Raw genomic sequence first — 14,388 nt, forward strand, 5'->3', positions numbered from 1 at the left:
CAGATCTTCGGTGCTGAGATGCGTTGGAAGTTGGAACTGTGAATCGTTCGAGCGAAGCGAGGTCCCTTCCCGGGACGGGGGCCACCGGAGGCGGCTGCGACTTCTAGATGCCGTACGAAGAGATGGCATGGAAAGTTAAGATGTGCAATCAAGGTTGAAACCCAAGGTAAATATTCTTGACGCTCTGCTTTCATTATATTGCTGCCATTCGGCACAGAACTTCAACCAGGTAGATACCATAAGTGAATCAAGCAACATGAAACCGGTACATTTTGTCTTCCATTATCGTGATGCTCTTAAACGCTTGTGCTATGCTCTTCTAATGCCATGAATTCCGTTGTAATCCAAACAAATGGAACGCTTCTTTATGCCGCTTTGATGTGTTGCCATTTCCCTTTTCTGCTCCTGGTACCTTCCATTCTCTTCCATCATTGCGATTCATTTCCCGGATTCTCGTCGAGATCACTCCAAAAGACATCAAATGTCCAAAAAAGGCTGTTTCATCCCAGTGCCTTCTACTTTCATTTTCGTATCGGTTCCGCTTTTTGGTCAGTAAAGCTAGAAGGTAGTACCTATTGATCTCGGCCCTTTGGATTACTGTTGTGGGCACAGCGCCTTAGGCAGGCCCGTTTCATCTACGCCTTCCATGTTCGGGAACTGGAAAGCCAATGGAGGGCTTCCTCCCACTTCTTCCATAGGAGAGAGAGAGCCCGAGCAGTGGTATTAACGGTGTTCTCCTACGAAGTCCCCGTGACTGCCTGTGCTTTAGGTAATTTTTGATCTTGCCCTTCCATGGGTTTGATCCTGAACTTCCATGTCAAAGGGCGGATCCACAGCCATTGTATCCGAAGGGTTTCTTGCTGCTTCTTTCATCTCTCTCACAGGAGAAGAAGCAGAAGGATTAGCAGCGGCGGTATGATTAACGTGCTCGGTCTCTTGCGACATCCTCGTGAATGACTGCCTCTGCGCTTCGGACGCGTCCGATTGTTGGCCCTGAGTTCCCGTTTTCGTAACGTCATCCCATAATATGGTTGACCCGGGTCTGTGGGGTGTACGCGGCTGCTCGTCTTGAGTTCCTGCCATAGGCGAATCCTGTTGTTGACCCCGAGTATCCATCACAGGAAGGTCCGTCACATGGATATTTGGGAATCTTGTTGTTTGCCGGGGCAATTCCTCCTCATCCTCTGCCATAACCCACTCCTTGGCCCACAACGCATCCCCCAGCCATTCTCTCCTTACCCACTCCCTCCATACAGGTAGTGGCCTATCAGTCCTGGAAAAACCCTGGTCGTGCTGCCCTCTTTGAATTTCCATGTCCGACGCTTGTGTTGTGCTCCTGCTCCCGCCCCTAGCAAAGAGACTGGTAGGAGCCACCCCTGCCATCTCCTCCAACTCGGCTACCACCTCCTTGATCACTGCCTCCGCCCAGTCCGTAGTGAACCAGCACTTGCGCTCCGACTCCTTCAAAAGGCAGCAATAATATCCCAACAAAGCCAAGGCGATCGGGTTTCGGTACCATGGCGGTGGCGAGACGGAAAAGTCGAAGGCGGAACTGGATGACGGGGGCTCAGGTCGTGGTCGAGGAGGTTCACCACGATCTTCCAACATCTCGGCAAACTCACCGGACGCGTTGATGGGCCAAACCGCAACAACTTCCTGCTCAGGTGTTCTGGAATTCCCCATCGCTATTCTAATAGCAGCCTCCATGGCTTTGATCTCTTTTAGGATAATTTTGCTGTTTTCCTTGTCGTTGCTCGACATTGACTGATTCTCAGGATCGTATTGGTATGGCGGAGAAAAGAGCCCAGGACTTCTGTATGGAATGCTCGCAACGCGGCGGTAAAACCCCTCGAGCTGCGCCAGCAGTCTTTCCATGCTAGGAAAAACATCACCGCAGGAATCGCGGTTGAACAGCCCGCCCATAGGGCCCTTCTGGAGATGATCTTGCTGGGTACTAACGATAGTACCGATCCCCTTGACGGTGCGAAAGATGTTCAGAAATTCATCGATCATAGGGGCTTTTGTTGTTTTCCCTTGTTCCCTGTCATTAGTCGGGTTAAAAAACGGCCCGTTGCTGCACATGGCCCCAATGAACAACAGCGTACTGGCAGGAAAAACGACATGGCAGTTCTCTGGCGTGACGCCGTCCTTGCGCAGGACTTCCCCCATTCCTGATAACGCCAAGCTGAAATGGTTGCGGCCATCGTTAACTCGTTTCTTTCTTTTTTCTTCATCCAGTTCCGTATACGCTAGGTGGTAAGCAGCAGTGGACAGGAGGTTGTGCATCAGAAATGCATGTGAATAAGCCAGCTTGGGCACCTCAATCTTCCAGATGCGTTCATGTACTCCTCGGGTTAAAGTTGTGTAAGTGGTGGTGGTGTAGTGGGTAAAGAGTTCGAAGTCCTGGGACACAAAGCCCTGCAAGGTGAGATCTGAGTCGGAGGAGGATCCCGGGTTTGCGAGAGCGGAGGGAATGAATGACGTAAGGTATGGGAAGGGATCGGTGGTGGGAGTACTGAATGCCTCAGTTGGCATGGGACTCTGCCGCAAGGGGGAGGGATGGCGGGAGCGAGATTGAGGGGTTGGGGGATGAGCAGCACCGACCAAGGGATGGGAACTGGGCTGTGAGAAGTTATTGGGAAGGGGCAATTGCCATGCAGGGCTTGGGGCTGAGTATAAACGGGCTGGTGAGGGGCCGGAGACCTCGAGATATGGAGGAGGTGGATATGTCGGGTGGGTGAGGGATTGGATAGCCATGGGGGTGTGACGCGGTGTAGGGAGGGTGTTGAAGTTTATCTCGTCATGGGGTACTGGAGCGGAAGGGTGGCGGCTGTCTCGATTGCTCACATGTATCCCGGATCCGAAAGCCTGATGAAATCCAGCTGGAGACCGTGAGTGATCGCTGGAGGCTGGGGTCAAAGGGATGTTACCAGCACTGCTGGTTTGTGGAACAAAGGGGCCAGACCCGGAGCCAGACCCGGAACCGGAGGCGAGAGCGGTGCCGGATGGGCCGAAAGGATTGCTGGCGTTGCCGGTTCTTGGGCGGCAAGTCAAAGGGGGCCCGGGTATAGGGCCAGAATTGGGGCCGGTGGTAAATGGGGCAACAGAGCTAAAGGTGCCGGCGCTGCTAGTAACTGAAACAGCGCCGGGGCCGGGGCCGGAGCTGCCAGTGGCTGGAGTAGTGCCGGTTCCCGAAAGGAAGCCGCTAGGTCCCGCTGCTTCGGCCGTCACCAAGCTACAAAGGATTCCATGACGTTGGCATGCCGAACAAGGTTTCTTCTCATCACACTAGGGGGAAATGGAATGTTAGTTACCACGCACACGTAAAGCGGTGAAAGTTAACAATACACACCTTGACTCGACGAGCTTTACATCTTGAACACCCGGTGCGAGACTTTTTGTATCCCAGACGCGGTCCTTTCTTCCCACCGTGACGGGCTTCCCGACCCGCTGGAGGTTGTGCTGACATTGGTAGGTAGATATTGAACTGTCCCAAAGCGGTAGGTGAAACACGGTGTAATTCGTATTCGGACAGGATATGACGACGGGCAGGTTGTCTGGAACCCGAGAGGTATCAATGGTATCAATGGTGTATCGGGCCCGTGCCTGGGCTGGTGCAAGTACCGGCCTCACCGGTAAACCCCACCGGTAATTATCGGTGTAACAACGAAATATCTGTATGCAACATGTAAGCAATGATGGTAATAACTTTTTGTGAAGTGTGTCTCCCTGTTCTCCTCGTCTCCCTACCTACCTAACCGTCTTGATGGCCAGGTGCACCGCGTCTATCCAAGCCCGGAAAGCAAGCAAGCGACCGGTAGTTGCAATCCGTACGTATCTGTCGTCCGGCAGATCAGTATCGTTCGTTCTGCCCGTGCATACCTCTCAGAACGATTCCTCTGGTGGGTAATGAACGTATTGTGGTTACGCCCGTTCTGTCGTAACCTATTGCGGTCTGGGTGATGTCTGGCTGTCCGGGATGTCCTGATAGGCGCGTCCAAGGAGTGGTTGCCGGAGGTGAGCACGGGTCGAGAAACCTGGAAGAGAAAGAGAAAGCGAAAGCGAGATGGAGAATTGGGGTGATGGGGCGAGTGCCAAGTTTCTGTTCCTGGAGAGAAAGGAGGTGAGCGACGAACACAAGTGCGTGGAGGCGGAAATGTGGGACGTGCATGCTTCGTGTCGCGGTAGATGAACCACTGAAAAGCGAGGGGATCCGAATACGAGGGGCTGGGGCTACCTAGTATCTCACACTATGTTTGTACCTACATAAGGCATGTATGTTTCAGATGACATGGTCCCCTCTTGAGCCTCTAACCTCTCCCGCGAGAACCTGCCCGGGAGTTGATGTTGTTAACATCCACTTGGGCCTCCGAAGAATGCTCAACCAAGAAACACCAAAGTCGATGATTAGTGATTAGTGACAACCGGGCAAATTGACAAGACGGATTGTTGTTGTTGTTGTTGTTGTTGTTGTTGTTGTTGTTGTTGTTGTTGTTGTTGTTGTTGTTGTTGTTGTTTTTAACGTCTACTTCCGCCTCCCGTAGGGACGGATTGTTTGTGTGGCCTGGGCCAAGATGGAATCAAGGAATCCGAGTTGTAACGTTGGAATACTCAACATAAGCAAGAGATTCAAATGAATCCGAAGGTAAAGCACGTAGACAGGAAATCAGATGCCTTCGTGCTCCTCTCGCGACTGGTAGGGTGCGATTTTAGAGCTGTTCTTTCCTAAAAGCTCATGCTGGTCTTCTTTGCTCCTCCGCCATCCGTGATGCCTTCATATTCCTGTTTATTGACCTCGAGACATTCAACCATCTGTGTGCCGCAGTTGGCGAGGGGCACTCTTTCCTCCTGTTGTCGGGCCCTGTTGTAAAATACGGCAACATACGGGATAACACAGCTGTGACCCGAGAAAGTAGGTACTTTTCTCCTCGACGTCCATTGTCCAACAAGCGCCCGACGAGAACATTATATAAGGTATTCATGCTATAAAAGACAGTCACATATCCTGAATAGAATGACAACAATAGCCAGGCGTTCACTGGATAACAATTCACTTCAATGCAAATATCAGTGTTTCTATTCCGCATGTAACAACAGCCGAAGCCCTGTTTCCCCAGCCCAATCACAAAGGTTCAGTCGTAACCAATGGTCATGCATTTACCCATCATGCACTGTGCCCCTTCCCCCTTCCCCCTTCCACATCCTCACGGCACTGCATGCCACGCAACCACCCATCATTCCGTCAATTTTCCCCAATTCACCTTCCATTCTTCCAATCCCTTCCTTCCTCGGACTAGGACATGTAGATTGATGCCTACCTGCCGTGAACACAGTTTCCGCCGAGTTCGTCCGCCATCCATTTCCATAACACGAGGTTCGGAACCGGAGAACGGACAGTCGCAGTACCCGAATGAACAGACTTGACATAAACCCACGGTCCTGTCTCCGGGGTCTGGACCCGATCACGAATAAGATCCCCCGTTGTATAAAAGTATCTGGTACGTGAGGTATCTGACTCTCAGCCTGGATATGAGTATGTGACAATTTCATTCGTACACTAGATGTTCATTGGGGCTTATTACCTTCTCACCGGCATCAAATACCTTATCATCTACACTACAGTAGACTTGATGCAAGTGCCGATCCTCGTCTTAAACTTCCTGTCTGAGCCATGGAGAGCATGTCGATTCGGATGGGGCGTTTCTTAATTCTTGAAAAGGAGCGGGTTGGCGGCCGTGGCTTAGCGGCACGGCACGGCATGGCGTATTGGCGTTCAAGGCCTGGGCCTGTTTGGACTCTGGCGCGGATAGTGTTTTAATGTCAGATTTTGGTTTTTTTTGGTGAATGGCGGCCGAACTTGAGATTACACGTACATGCGCCCACCATCGGTTACAGCGGCGGCGCGGCCGCCAGACATACATACATACACCAACGAAGCATCTGCTAGCTGCTTTGTGGCTGCTGTGTTCTATTTCATGCCTGGAAGGTTTGTGGGTGGTCTGAATGCGAGAAAGAAAGGAGAACGAGACATTGGTTGATAGCTTGGTCATAGGAGATTATGGTAGTTTTGCTGCCATGTTCCCAGCCGTCCATGTCGCCGTTTTGTTTATGTTGTGGAAGGTCGTACATGGCTGGTCCATCTGTCCACCTGTCCACCTGTTTCCCTTGGATGACGAGATGAGAAGAGAGAAAGTGTCATGACAAGTCAAAGTGAATCATGCTGAGCAAAAGAGCAATCCTTCGGTGGCCACAAAAGGCAAAGCCAAGGGGCGAGGAGCGAATCAATTTCTCACGAGACCAAATGCGAGCGTTCTACAACTTGTGTTCCACAGTGACACGGTGGTTAGTAGCATCATTTAGGATCAATATCACGGTGGCAGTTGCAATATAGATCAGTGATACAACGTCGAGCGGTTCGAAGCGAGCTGGCCAGAACCATAGAAAACCAGAGGCAACAAAGCTGCCAAGATCAGAACCGGAGTCAAGGGAAAAGCAGTGCATACTCCCTAAACTAAGGTACCTTGTAGGTAGAGGTAATATAGTCGTCGATGGGAATATGCAGCACTCGTGTACAGGGGCATTCATGGAAGGAGGAAGCCATATCGATACATACCAACCGCCTACCTCTGTGAGAGTCCGAGTCTTCGGAATAATGCAACCATCGATGTTCATATGAGGCAACCGCCTATAGGGCATTGATGAAAGGTATGAAGTCCGAGTCGTCGGATGGATACGCCATGTTGCATGTTCCCAGTGTTCCCAGGCGGCGATTGAGGCCAAGACTTGATGTTTCACAATCTTCTACCTCCACCACTCGTACAATGACTCGAGAATGTATCCATCCGTTTTAATCCCGGGGTATTTTGTGCATCAAAAATTCGGACCAGTGGTGAGCAGAACCGAGCAACTCCAGACTACTGTAGGTACAACTAGAGACACTAGCCGACGGAGCTTCTGGTGTGTCGTGTCGAAGTGACCGTCATTGCCAATCCCGGCTCCCCACCTCGCCCACCTCGCCCACCTTCTAGTCAGGCTGAACCAGATCCGCCATCCCGCCAAGGAGAACTTGGGGATGGGGATGGGAACACAGGGGTAGCCCGTGGTTCGTTCGGCCGGAGTTGCTTCCGATTGATAGACAGAGCATATATCCGGTCCATCACCCAATCTATCACTGCGGTAAGGTGTGTGTGTGGTATATATAAGGCGGGGTTGCTCTCGTCCACGGTTCAAGACTGCGAGTCCATCTCTTTACCGTCGCGCTCTCACTATTTCTCGTCCTCACTTTACCTAAGGAATTTAAAGTGAGGCTTCGAGAGCTATCAGGCTCAACAACAGCAACAGCCAGCAGCAGCCATCATGGCCCTCCTAGCCCAACTGGCGCACTCGGCGTCAGCACTCCTCCCATTATTTCTGCCCTCCATCGCAGCCATCATCGCCTTCGCCCTCTTCCAGCGCTTCCACTTCTTCGCGCCGAATCCGCTGTCCAACATCCCGACCGTCGGAGACGAAGAGTACCCTGGATATGAAAAGAAGAGACAGGCGTACCTAACCAAGGCCAAGGATCTTTATGTTGAGGGGTATAATAAGGTTTGTCTTACCTGTCGGACGTACTGGGAACAAACATGAAAAGAAAACAGAGAAAGAAAAAGGGTTGGATGTGCGGAGGAGAGAAAAGGATGCTAACATTTGTGACAAAAACACAGTTCAAACATGGCCTCTTCCGCATCGTCACTCCCAACGCGAGCAGCGTTATTGTCGTTTCCCCGAGCTTTTTGGGCGAGCTGCAGAAGTTGCCGGATGACGTGGTGAGCTTCGATGCTGCTATTGATGAAGTGAGTTTTCCTCCCCTGTCATTTTCATTTTTCCCATTCATTCCTTCCTTCCTTTCTGCCTTAACCCTCTGCACCTTCTTTCCTCCTCCTCGCATTTGATCGGACAACTGCTAAACACATACCACAGACCATGCATACAAAATACACCCTCCTCACCACCCACGAAGCCGTACTCCCTCACACGGTCAAGTCCTCGCTCACCCCCGCTCTCCCTCGGCTCAACCCCCAGATCTCCGAAGAGGTGCAAATCGCCTTTTCGCAAGAAATCGCCCCCTTGATCTCTGACTCTTCCTCCTCGGACTGGGCTCCCGTCAACATCAATTCCAAGCTTCTCCGCATCGTCGCCAAAGTCTCCGGGCGCGTCTTCATCGGCCCCGAGCTCTGCCAAGACGAGCGCTACCTCTCGGCCGCCGTAGGCTACACGGTCAGCGTGATGGAGGCGCAGCGGGCCGTGGAGAAGATGAGCCCGTGGCTCCGGCCTTTTGCCGCGTGGCGCCTTAAGGAGGTGCGCCGGCTAGCACAATGGGAGAGGGACGCCATGGCTTTCTTGCGACCTGTGGTCGACGCCCGCAGGGAAAAGCAAAGAAAGGGAGAAGAGATGGATAACGACATGTTGCAGTGGCTGATGGATTCCGCCGACCAAGGACAAGGGAAGCAGCACGGCAAGTGGGGAGAAGACACGACCACTACGCGGAAATTGGCTAGGTTGCAGCTTGTTATTAGCTTCGCTGCCATCCATACCACCACGCTGGTGACGACGCACGCGGTCTACAGTCTGGCGGCGGATAAGGGATTGCAGGCTATGCTGCGCGAGGAGATACAGGAGGTGCTGGAGGAGCATGATGGTGTGTTCACCACTTCGGCCTTGCAGGCCATGAAGAAAACGGATTCGTTCCTCAAGGAGACGATGCGTTTCCACCCTCTCAGCCAGACATCCTTCAGCCGCAAGGTCCTCAAGCCGTTCGTCCTGTCCAACGGACAAGTCATCCCTAAGGGCTCGATCATCGAAGTCCCCAACTACGCCGTCTCGCGCGACCCCGAGGTGTATTCCAACCCGAATATGTTTGACCCCTTGAGGTTCTATAACCTCCGCAACGAGGCCAGGGGTAAGGGCGAGATGGAGCAAGCGGCTACGAGCCAGTTCGTCAGCGTCAACAAGGACTTTTTGACGTTCGGGTATGGACGACATGCTTGCCCGGGAAGGTTCTTTGCGGCGAACGAGATCAAGATGATTTTGGCTCATCTGGTGATGACGTATGAGATGGGACTGGTGGAGGGCGAGACGGAGAGGTATAAGGATTGGGATATTGTGGCGGGGACGATTCCGGATCCGACGAAGGATGTCATGTTTAGGAAGTTGTAGGGGCGTCGGTCCTGGGTTGGTGTAGGTAGCCGTCTTTAGATGGAATCGAAATTGATGATCACGTCCAATCCTTCAAGCCCTAGTGATGCTGTGACATCCCGACAGAGCTTCCTTATTCACCAAAGTGGGCAGCAACATGATGAGCCACAGCTGGAGCATCGCCCCGGAAATCCGCACACACCGGGCACACCGATTCCTCCTCCGGTTCCGCATCAACAGTAGACGGCAGAGGATCGGATAAGGTGGTAGAACCCCCTTGCCTATGACCTTGACCGTGACCGAATCCTCCTCCATGCCCTCCTCCCCTCTTCGTCTTGGCCGGCTTGATATACGCATCCAGACCGAACTGCTGCGTCGGTGGAGGTTGGGGATGTCCGGCTCCATATCGGTCTGGACGCGATCCTCCACGGTGATGAGGTTGACGTGTCGGAGAGTCAAAAGTGGCATTGAAGGATTCCATGTCGGCGCTTCCACTGTCGGGGTTGCTGTTCATGGACTGCACTCGTCCGACTCGGCCATCGGTGAGCCGGACTTTGATGCCGCGGGGGTGGTTTCCTTTGGTGAGAACATCCTGGATGTAACCGGATACGGTGCGGCCGGTGGGTTGGTCGGCTTTGAGGACGATGTTGACGCCGGCGTCGGGGATGACTTGTCGGATTGTTGGTACTCGAGGCATGTTTGGGGTTTGATAAAAGCAAAATTACCCGGTACACCTGCTTCTGACCAGTCTGCTGCTGAGTTGATGCGGGTCGCAACGGTTCTTGGGACCGGCCCTGTGACAGAATTGGCTTAAGTAGCATCAAATCGAGTGAGTGGAAGCGGTACACCATTTGGACGCGCAGGTTCCAAGCTACGCCCAGGCGCTACGCCACGCCCAGGCGCCACATGATCTGATATGGCGGTCGAAAGCGGGGCGGATCCGAAGGGAGGAAAAGTGGGTGCTACCAATTACACGTACACAGTAGATGAACGCCTGTTGTGAGAGACTAGGCTCTGTCTGGCCAAATTTTAAGAACCACCGCCAGCGGGCACTACCAACTTTGAACAACCTAAACGCCTACCAAATTCAATGGTTTTTGCTGTCTTCGAATAAGATGTTAGACATCTATCTTTTTAACTTAGTTCTGGAAGGACTTTGCGCCCTGAATTTTGGTTGTTGAACTTGGAAAGTGGTAGATGTAAGGGTTCTACGAGGTATACACACAGGTAGGCCTTGGTGAAAGTGATAATATTCGACAAAGAGGAAAAGGGAAGTCTGTGCCAGTATGGCATGGAGCTTACAGCTAAATACACAAGAGAGGTGCGTATATCGAAGGTGCTAGAAACGCCAAGGTCGAAAATGTGGTTCGTGCGGCATACCCCAGGAGTGCACCCAGTCAGAGGGCAGGCCTGGCTTTCATAGAGTTCAAGCCAGGCAAACACCCCTAGGCGCCAGCCCCATGACAGTAGATGATATACCCAGTGCCAAGTCTGAAAACTGGAGCAAGACTGACTTTGCGAGTGGTTTTTAATTTGGCCAGACAGAAACTCGGGTCTGATTTTATTATTGTTATTAGTATTTTTAACGTCTACTTCCATCTCCCTAAGGGTATAAGACGTACTACAACAGCTGATTTTCTAATTTATATAAGTGATAGGAGCCTTGTAGTAATTTTACAGCTTTAATATCTAGCGTATAGAATTCTCTTAAAACTCAGAGCAATCTGTAGTATTTTGCTATTAAAAATTGTAAGCATATTGCTTGTAACGTAAATGCGATACAACACCTCTATTAAGCTTCTGTAAAAGCGGTAATCTAGTATAAAACAAATAAATATTAGAAATTTGTTTCCTACAATATCCTAACTAGCCTATTATAATAGCATCAGTATAGAGATGCTATAGTGAACTATGCACTTGTAGCAAAACGGAGCGGAAGCGATAGAAAGTACGACAGCAGTATCGAAGGAAGCAGCGTAGTAGTAAAGATAATAGAAAGATGTTGTAAAAGTGTTACGAACTTAAGCGAGTTACACGGGCCAACCAAGCCACTGAGATACAACAGCCGCAGAACGGTGCACCATAGGAGCCAGTAGGGCGCAGAACCAAAAGGGCTCACACCCCATGAGGGCTCACACCTTGAGCCAGGCTCACGCGTGAGCCAGGGCCACAAGGTGAGCCAACACCATCAGTGAGCCACCACCATCAGATAGACTCATGGGCTCAGAAGAGCATCAGGAAACAGATATCTCGCAGAGGGCGAGGAGGTATAAAGGGACGACTGGAGAACTCAGATTGTCAGATAGTTCGACAGTAGTCAATTGATCATTATCACCGAGACTAGTATCAACACGAGCATACTTGTTGTGAACTATTTAGCTTCACCAAACGTCTTCTGATAGTGTTTACCTTCAGCTATCCTACTTGGGCAGATCAGACTGCCGTTCGTCACAAAAAGAGATCTTAGAGAGAACTCTACTCTTAAGACAAAAGAGTACAGTAAACTCTGCACTGTAAGAAACAACTATTATAGTGAACTCTGGATTATAGAAGTAGACTGTATTATATTGCTTGGATTATGCTTGCTTGCTTGCTTGCTTAAGGAGTAACTAACTAAAGAAGAAAAGAGGTCTTTATATATACGAACGTTAAGTATCTAGAAGCTTCCACATATAGAAGCATTTGTAAGTTGATAGGAGTGCTTATATAAGCACTATATTATGAAAGAAATAAACTGAATTGATACTGGAATCTCTGGAATCCTGGTATCATTAGCTATACCTTGTATTATAGCTTAGATTAGTTATGGCAGCCTAGATTAGCTGGGCTGCCATAGAGGCTCTGGTGCTTACCTAGCTGTTGCCCTGCGCTCGGGCCACCTAGCTCGCTGCACTGCATATCTACTGCGGGCAGACAGCTGGCTGGAAGCCAAGCCTTCCTTCTAAGACAATCTCTCTTTTACCCTTTATTTACACACAATATGGCCTCACTCTCGTAACTTCCTATATTGAGTGTAAATCCCACGGTTCCTGAATCATGAATCTATGAGCTTCTGGTGCATTTCATAATGACAAATTAGTCTAGAAGAAATGCTAAACAAGCTAGAGAATCCCAAAATACAGTGGCAAAACCTCTGTATTCTAGCACGTTCTATGAGAGCTGAGTGGACTGATTCCGTAGAAGGAATAGTTCAATCAGCCTTCTATACTACAAGGTAGTGCAAGGTAGTTACAAGGCACAGTACTAACCACACGTTAACAATTATTATTCTCCTCTTTCCTCTTTCCCTCCTTCCTGCGTTGCTTCATCATACGACAACGCCGGTCGTGTCTGCTTCCAAATCCCTCCCTCCCCTTCCCCGCGCCTCGATCCTTCAGCCAATTCGATTACCCTTTCCGTCGTTCGGTGTGTTTTATACATGATCCACGCCAGGAACCAAGCGTAAATTATTTAGTCAACTGGCATCGTATCATTCCTGCTATTCACGAATCAACGTGCCGACTTCAATTCAGTTAGGTATAGGTAGGTACTTGTAGCAATGAATAAACTCAGCTCGCTCAAGCTCCGCTCACCCCGGTCCGGTCCGGTCCGTCGTGGTCCCGGCCGTCCTCCAGGACCAGCTCGGGCTACGGTAGAGCGCCTCGCCGCCCGGACTGGAACAACCGAATCAAATACGTGCGCTGCTGAACGCTCAGCACATGCGCCGCATTCTCGTTACGCAGCGTTCAAGTCTTCGGCCTCCCTCCAGCCTCTTGTCCCGGCCTGGCTGCTGTTATCGGCGTGTTAACCCTGCCGTCGGTTTGGTAAATGATTTCCATCTTTTATTGCGCTGACACGTTTATCCTTGTATCCGTTAGACAGGTTGTTTCCCCGGCTCCGGTCCCCGTCGCGGACTGTATTAGTTGTGTTACACGCGGGTACATCTACATTCGTTCTACTCCCCCGGGCCATGCCTATACTCGCCATCACCGCAAACATGTCGTCTATCGCCCTGCTCCCTTCTTTTCTTCTGCGTGCCCGGGTTGCTTAGGACGCACTCCCTTTCGACGAAGAGACATAGCTTGCAGAAGATGTGCATCCAAGCAGATTGCCACTGGCCTGTTTTTTTTATCCGCAGAGCAGGATTGATGGTGCCCTCGGTGGAAGTGATTATTCTATCCTGATGTCAACAACCTGCATCATCATGACTGGTGTTTATGGGAGTCGGATTGTTAGGTTTCCTGGTTTTTGCAGTGTTCTTGGGTACCTACCTATTGCCAGGTGGTCGTCGATGAAATGACTTGAGTGGGGAATTCTTGGGCCAAGCAAGCTTGACGGATGCACGTGTGCAATCACGTTACTGCATCTCCCATCACTTTCCCTCTCGTCCTTATCGCTTCACCTTGGCGACGACGGGACCTCTCAATCGGATATCACAGTCCACCGAACACACCGAGAACCACTCCACTCCACTCATCTCCATCCCGTCATTGTTGTTGATACCATCTCCATGTCTGCAAACCACCAAGCCCATCATCATCATCAAGATCCCGAATCCGAATCCGCTGCCAGTGAAACCACCACTCTCCTCCCCTCAATCGATTCTCCTGAACAACAAAACACACCTTCAGCACCCAAAATGAGCAGCACCCTTTTCTGGAGAGTCGGAGCCATCTACGGCGCCGCCGCCGTCGGTCTTGGCGCCTTTGGTGCTCACGGGCTCAAGAAGCGCATTTCTGATCCCAACAAGATTGCCAGTTGGTCGACGGCTGCTCATTATCAGGTATTTCTTTCCCTTTCTTCCTTTCTACTACTGTTACTTACAAAGGCAATAGCTGGTCCACTCGGCCGTCCTCCTCGTCGCGAGTCATCACCCCGTCGCTTCCGCCCTCTTCACGGCAGGCATGACCATGTTCAGCGGCAGCATCTATGCTTTGACTCTCGATACCGAGAAGTACAGGTTCTTGGGCCCTGTGACGCCCGTCGGAGGTCTGTTTCTGATTGCGGGCTGGTTGGCGCTGGCTTTTGCGTCCAAGGGAACTGCCGTCGCTAGGTTTCCTCGTTTTTAGAGGTGGATGAGGGTGGGCGGGATGAGCAGGGGCAGTCGAGGATTATGGCTCAAGAAGAAGTGTGGAGGGTCATGAAGGTCTGTGTGATTTTGTGTGTAATTTTATGAAAACAATACCCAACTCGGTTTTTACCTCTATGTTGTGATAGGTGACGGCAGGCAAGACT

The 14,388-nt window shown here is 51.0% G+C and overlaps 4 protein-coding genes across 4 annotated transcripts; 2 read left to right on the plus strand and 2 right to left on the minus strand.

The window, feature by feature from the left end:
* Positions 1 to 765: 765 nt before the first annotated feature.
* SMAC4_07677 (uncharacterized protein) lies at positions 766 to 3,469 on the minus strand (the record flags this gene model as incomplete). The annotated part of the gene is made up of 2 exons (XM_003350823.1): positions 766 to 3,288; positions 3,353 to 3,469. 2 exons carry the CDS (start codon positions 3,467 to 3,469, stop codon positions 766 to 768), a joined length of 2,640 nt encoding a protein of 879 aa, XP_003350871.1.
* Positions 3,470 to 6,851: 3,382 nt separating this feature from the next.
* On the plus strand, positions 6,852 to 9,200 carry SMAC4_07675 (uncharacterized protein). Its single transcript, XM_003350822.2, has 3 exons — positions 6,852 to 7,587; positions 7,704 to 7,832; positions 7,960 to 9,200. Exons 1-3 carry the CDS (start codon positions 7,357 to 7,359, stop codon positions 9,193 to 9,195), a joined length of 1,596 nt encoding a protein of 531 aa, XP_003350870.2. The 5' UTR covers positions 6,852 to 7,356; the 3' UTR covers positions 9,196 to 9,200.
* A 107-nt stretch (positions 9,201 to 9,307) lies between these two features.
* Positions 9,308 to 9,968, minus strand: SMAC4_07674 (uncharacterized protein; the record flags this gene model as incomplete). Its single annotated transcript, XM_003350820.2, has 1 exon — positions 9,308 to 9,968. Exon 1 carries the CDS (start codon positions 9,869 to 9,871, stop codon positions 9,308 to 9,310), a length of 564 nt encoding a protein of 187 aa, XP_003350868.1. The 5' UTR covers positions 9,872 to 9,968.
* Positions 9,969 to 13,567: 3,599 nt separating this feature from the next.
* Positions 13,568 to 14,356, plus strand: SMAC4_07673 (uncharacterized protein). Its single transcript, XM_003350819.2, has 2 exons — positions 13,568 to 13,936; positions 13,989 to 14,356. Exons 1-2 carry the CDS (start codon positions 13,664 to 13,666, stop codon positions 14,220 to 14,222), a joined length of 507 nt encoding a protein of 168 aa, XP_003350867.2. The 5' UTR covers positions 13,568 to 13,663; the 3' UTR covers positions 14,223 to 14,356.
* The last annotated feature ends 32 nt before the right edge of the window (positions 14,357 to 14,388 follow it).

This window comes from Sordaria macrospora, chromosome 7 (genome assembly GCF_033870435.1).
Source record: "Sordaria macrospora chromosome 7, complete sequence".
Taxonomy (NCBI): Eukaryota; Fungi; Ascomycota; class Sordariomycetes; order Sordariales; family Sordariaceae; genus Sordaria; species Sordaria macrospora.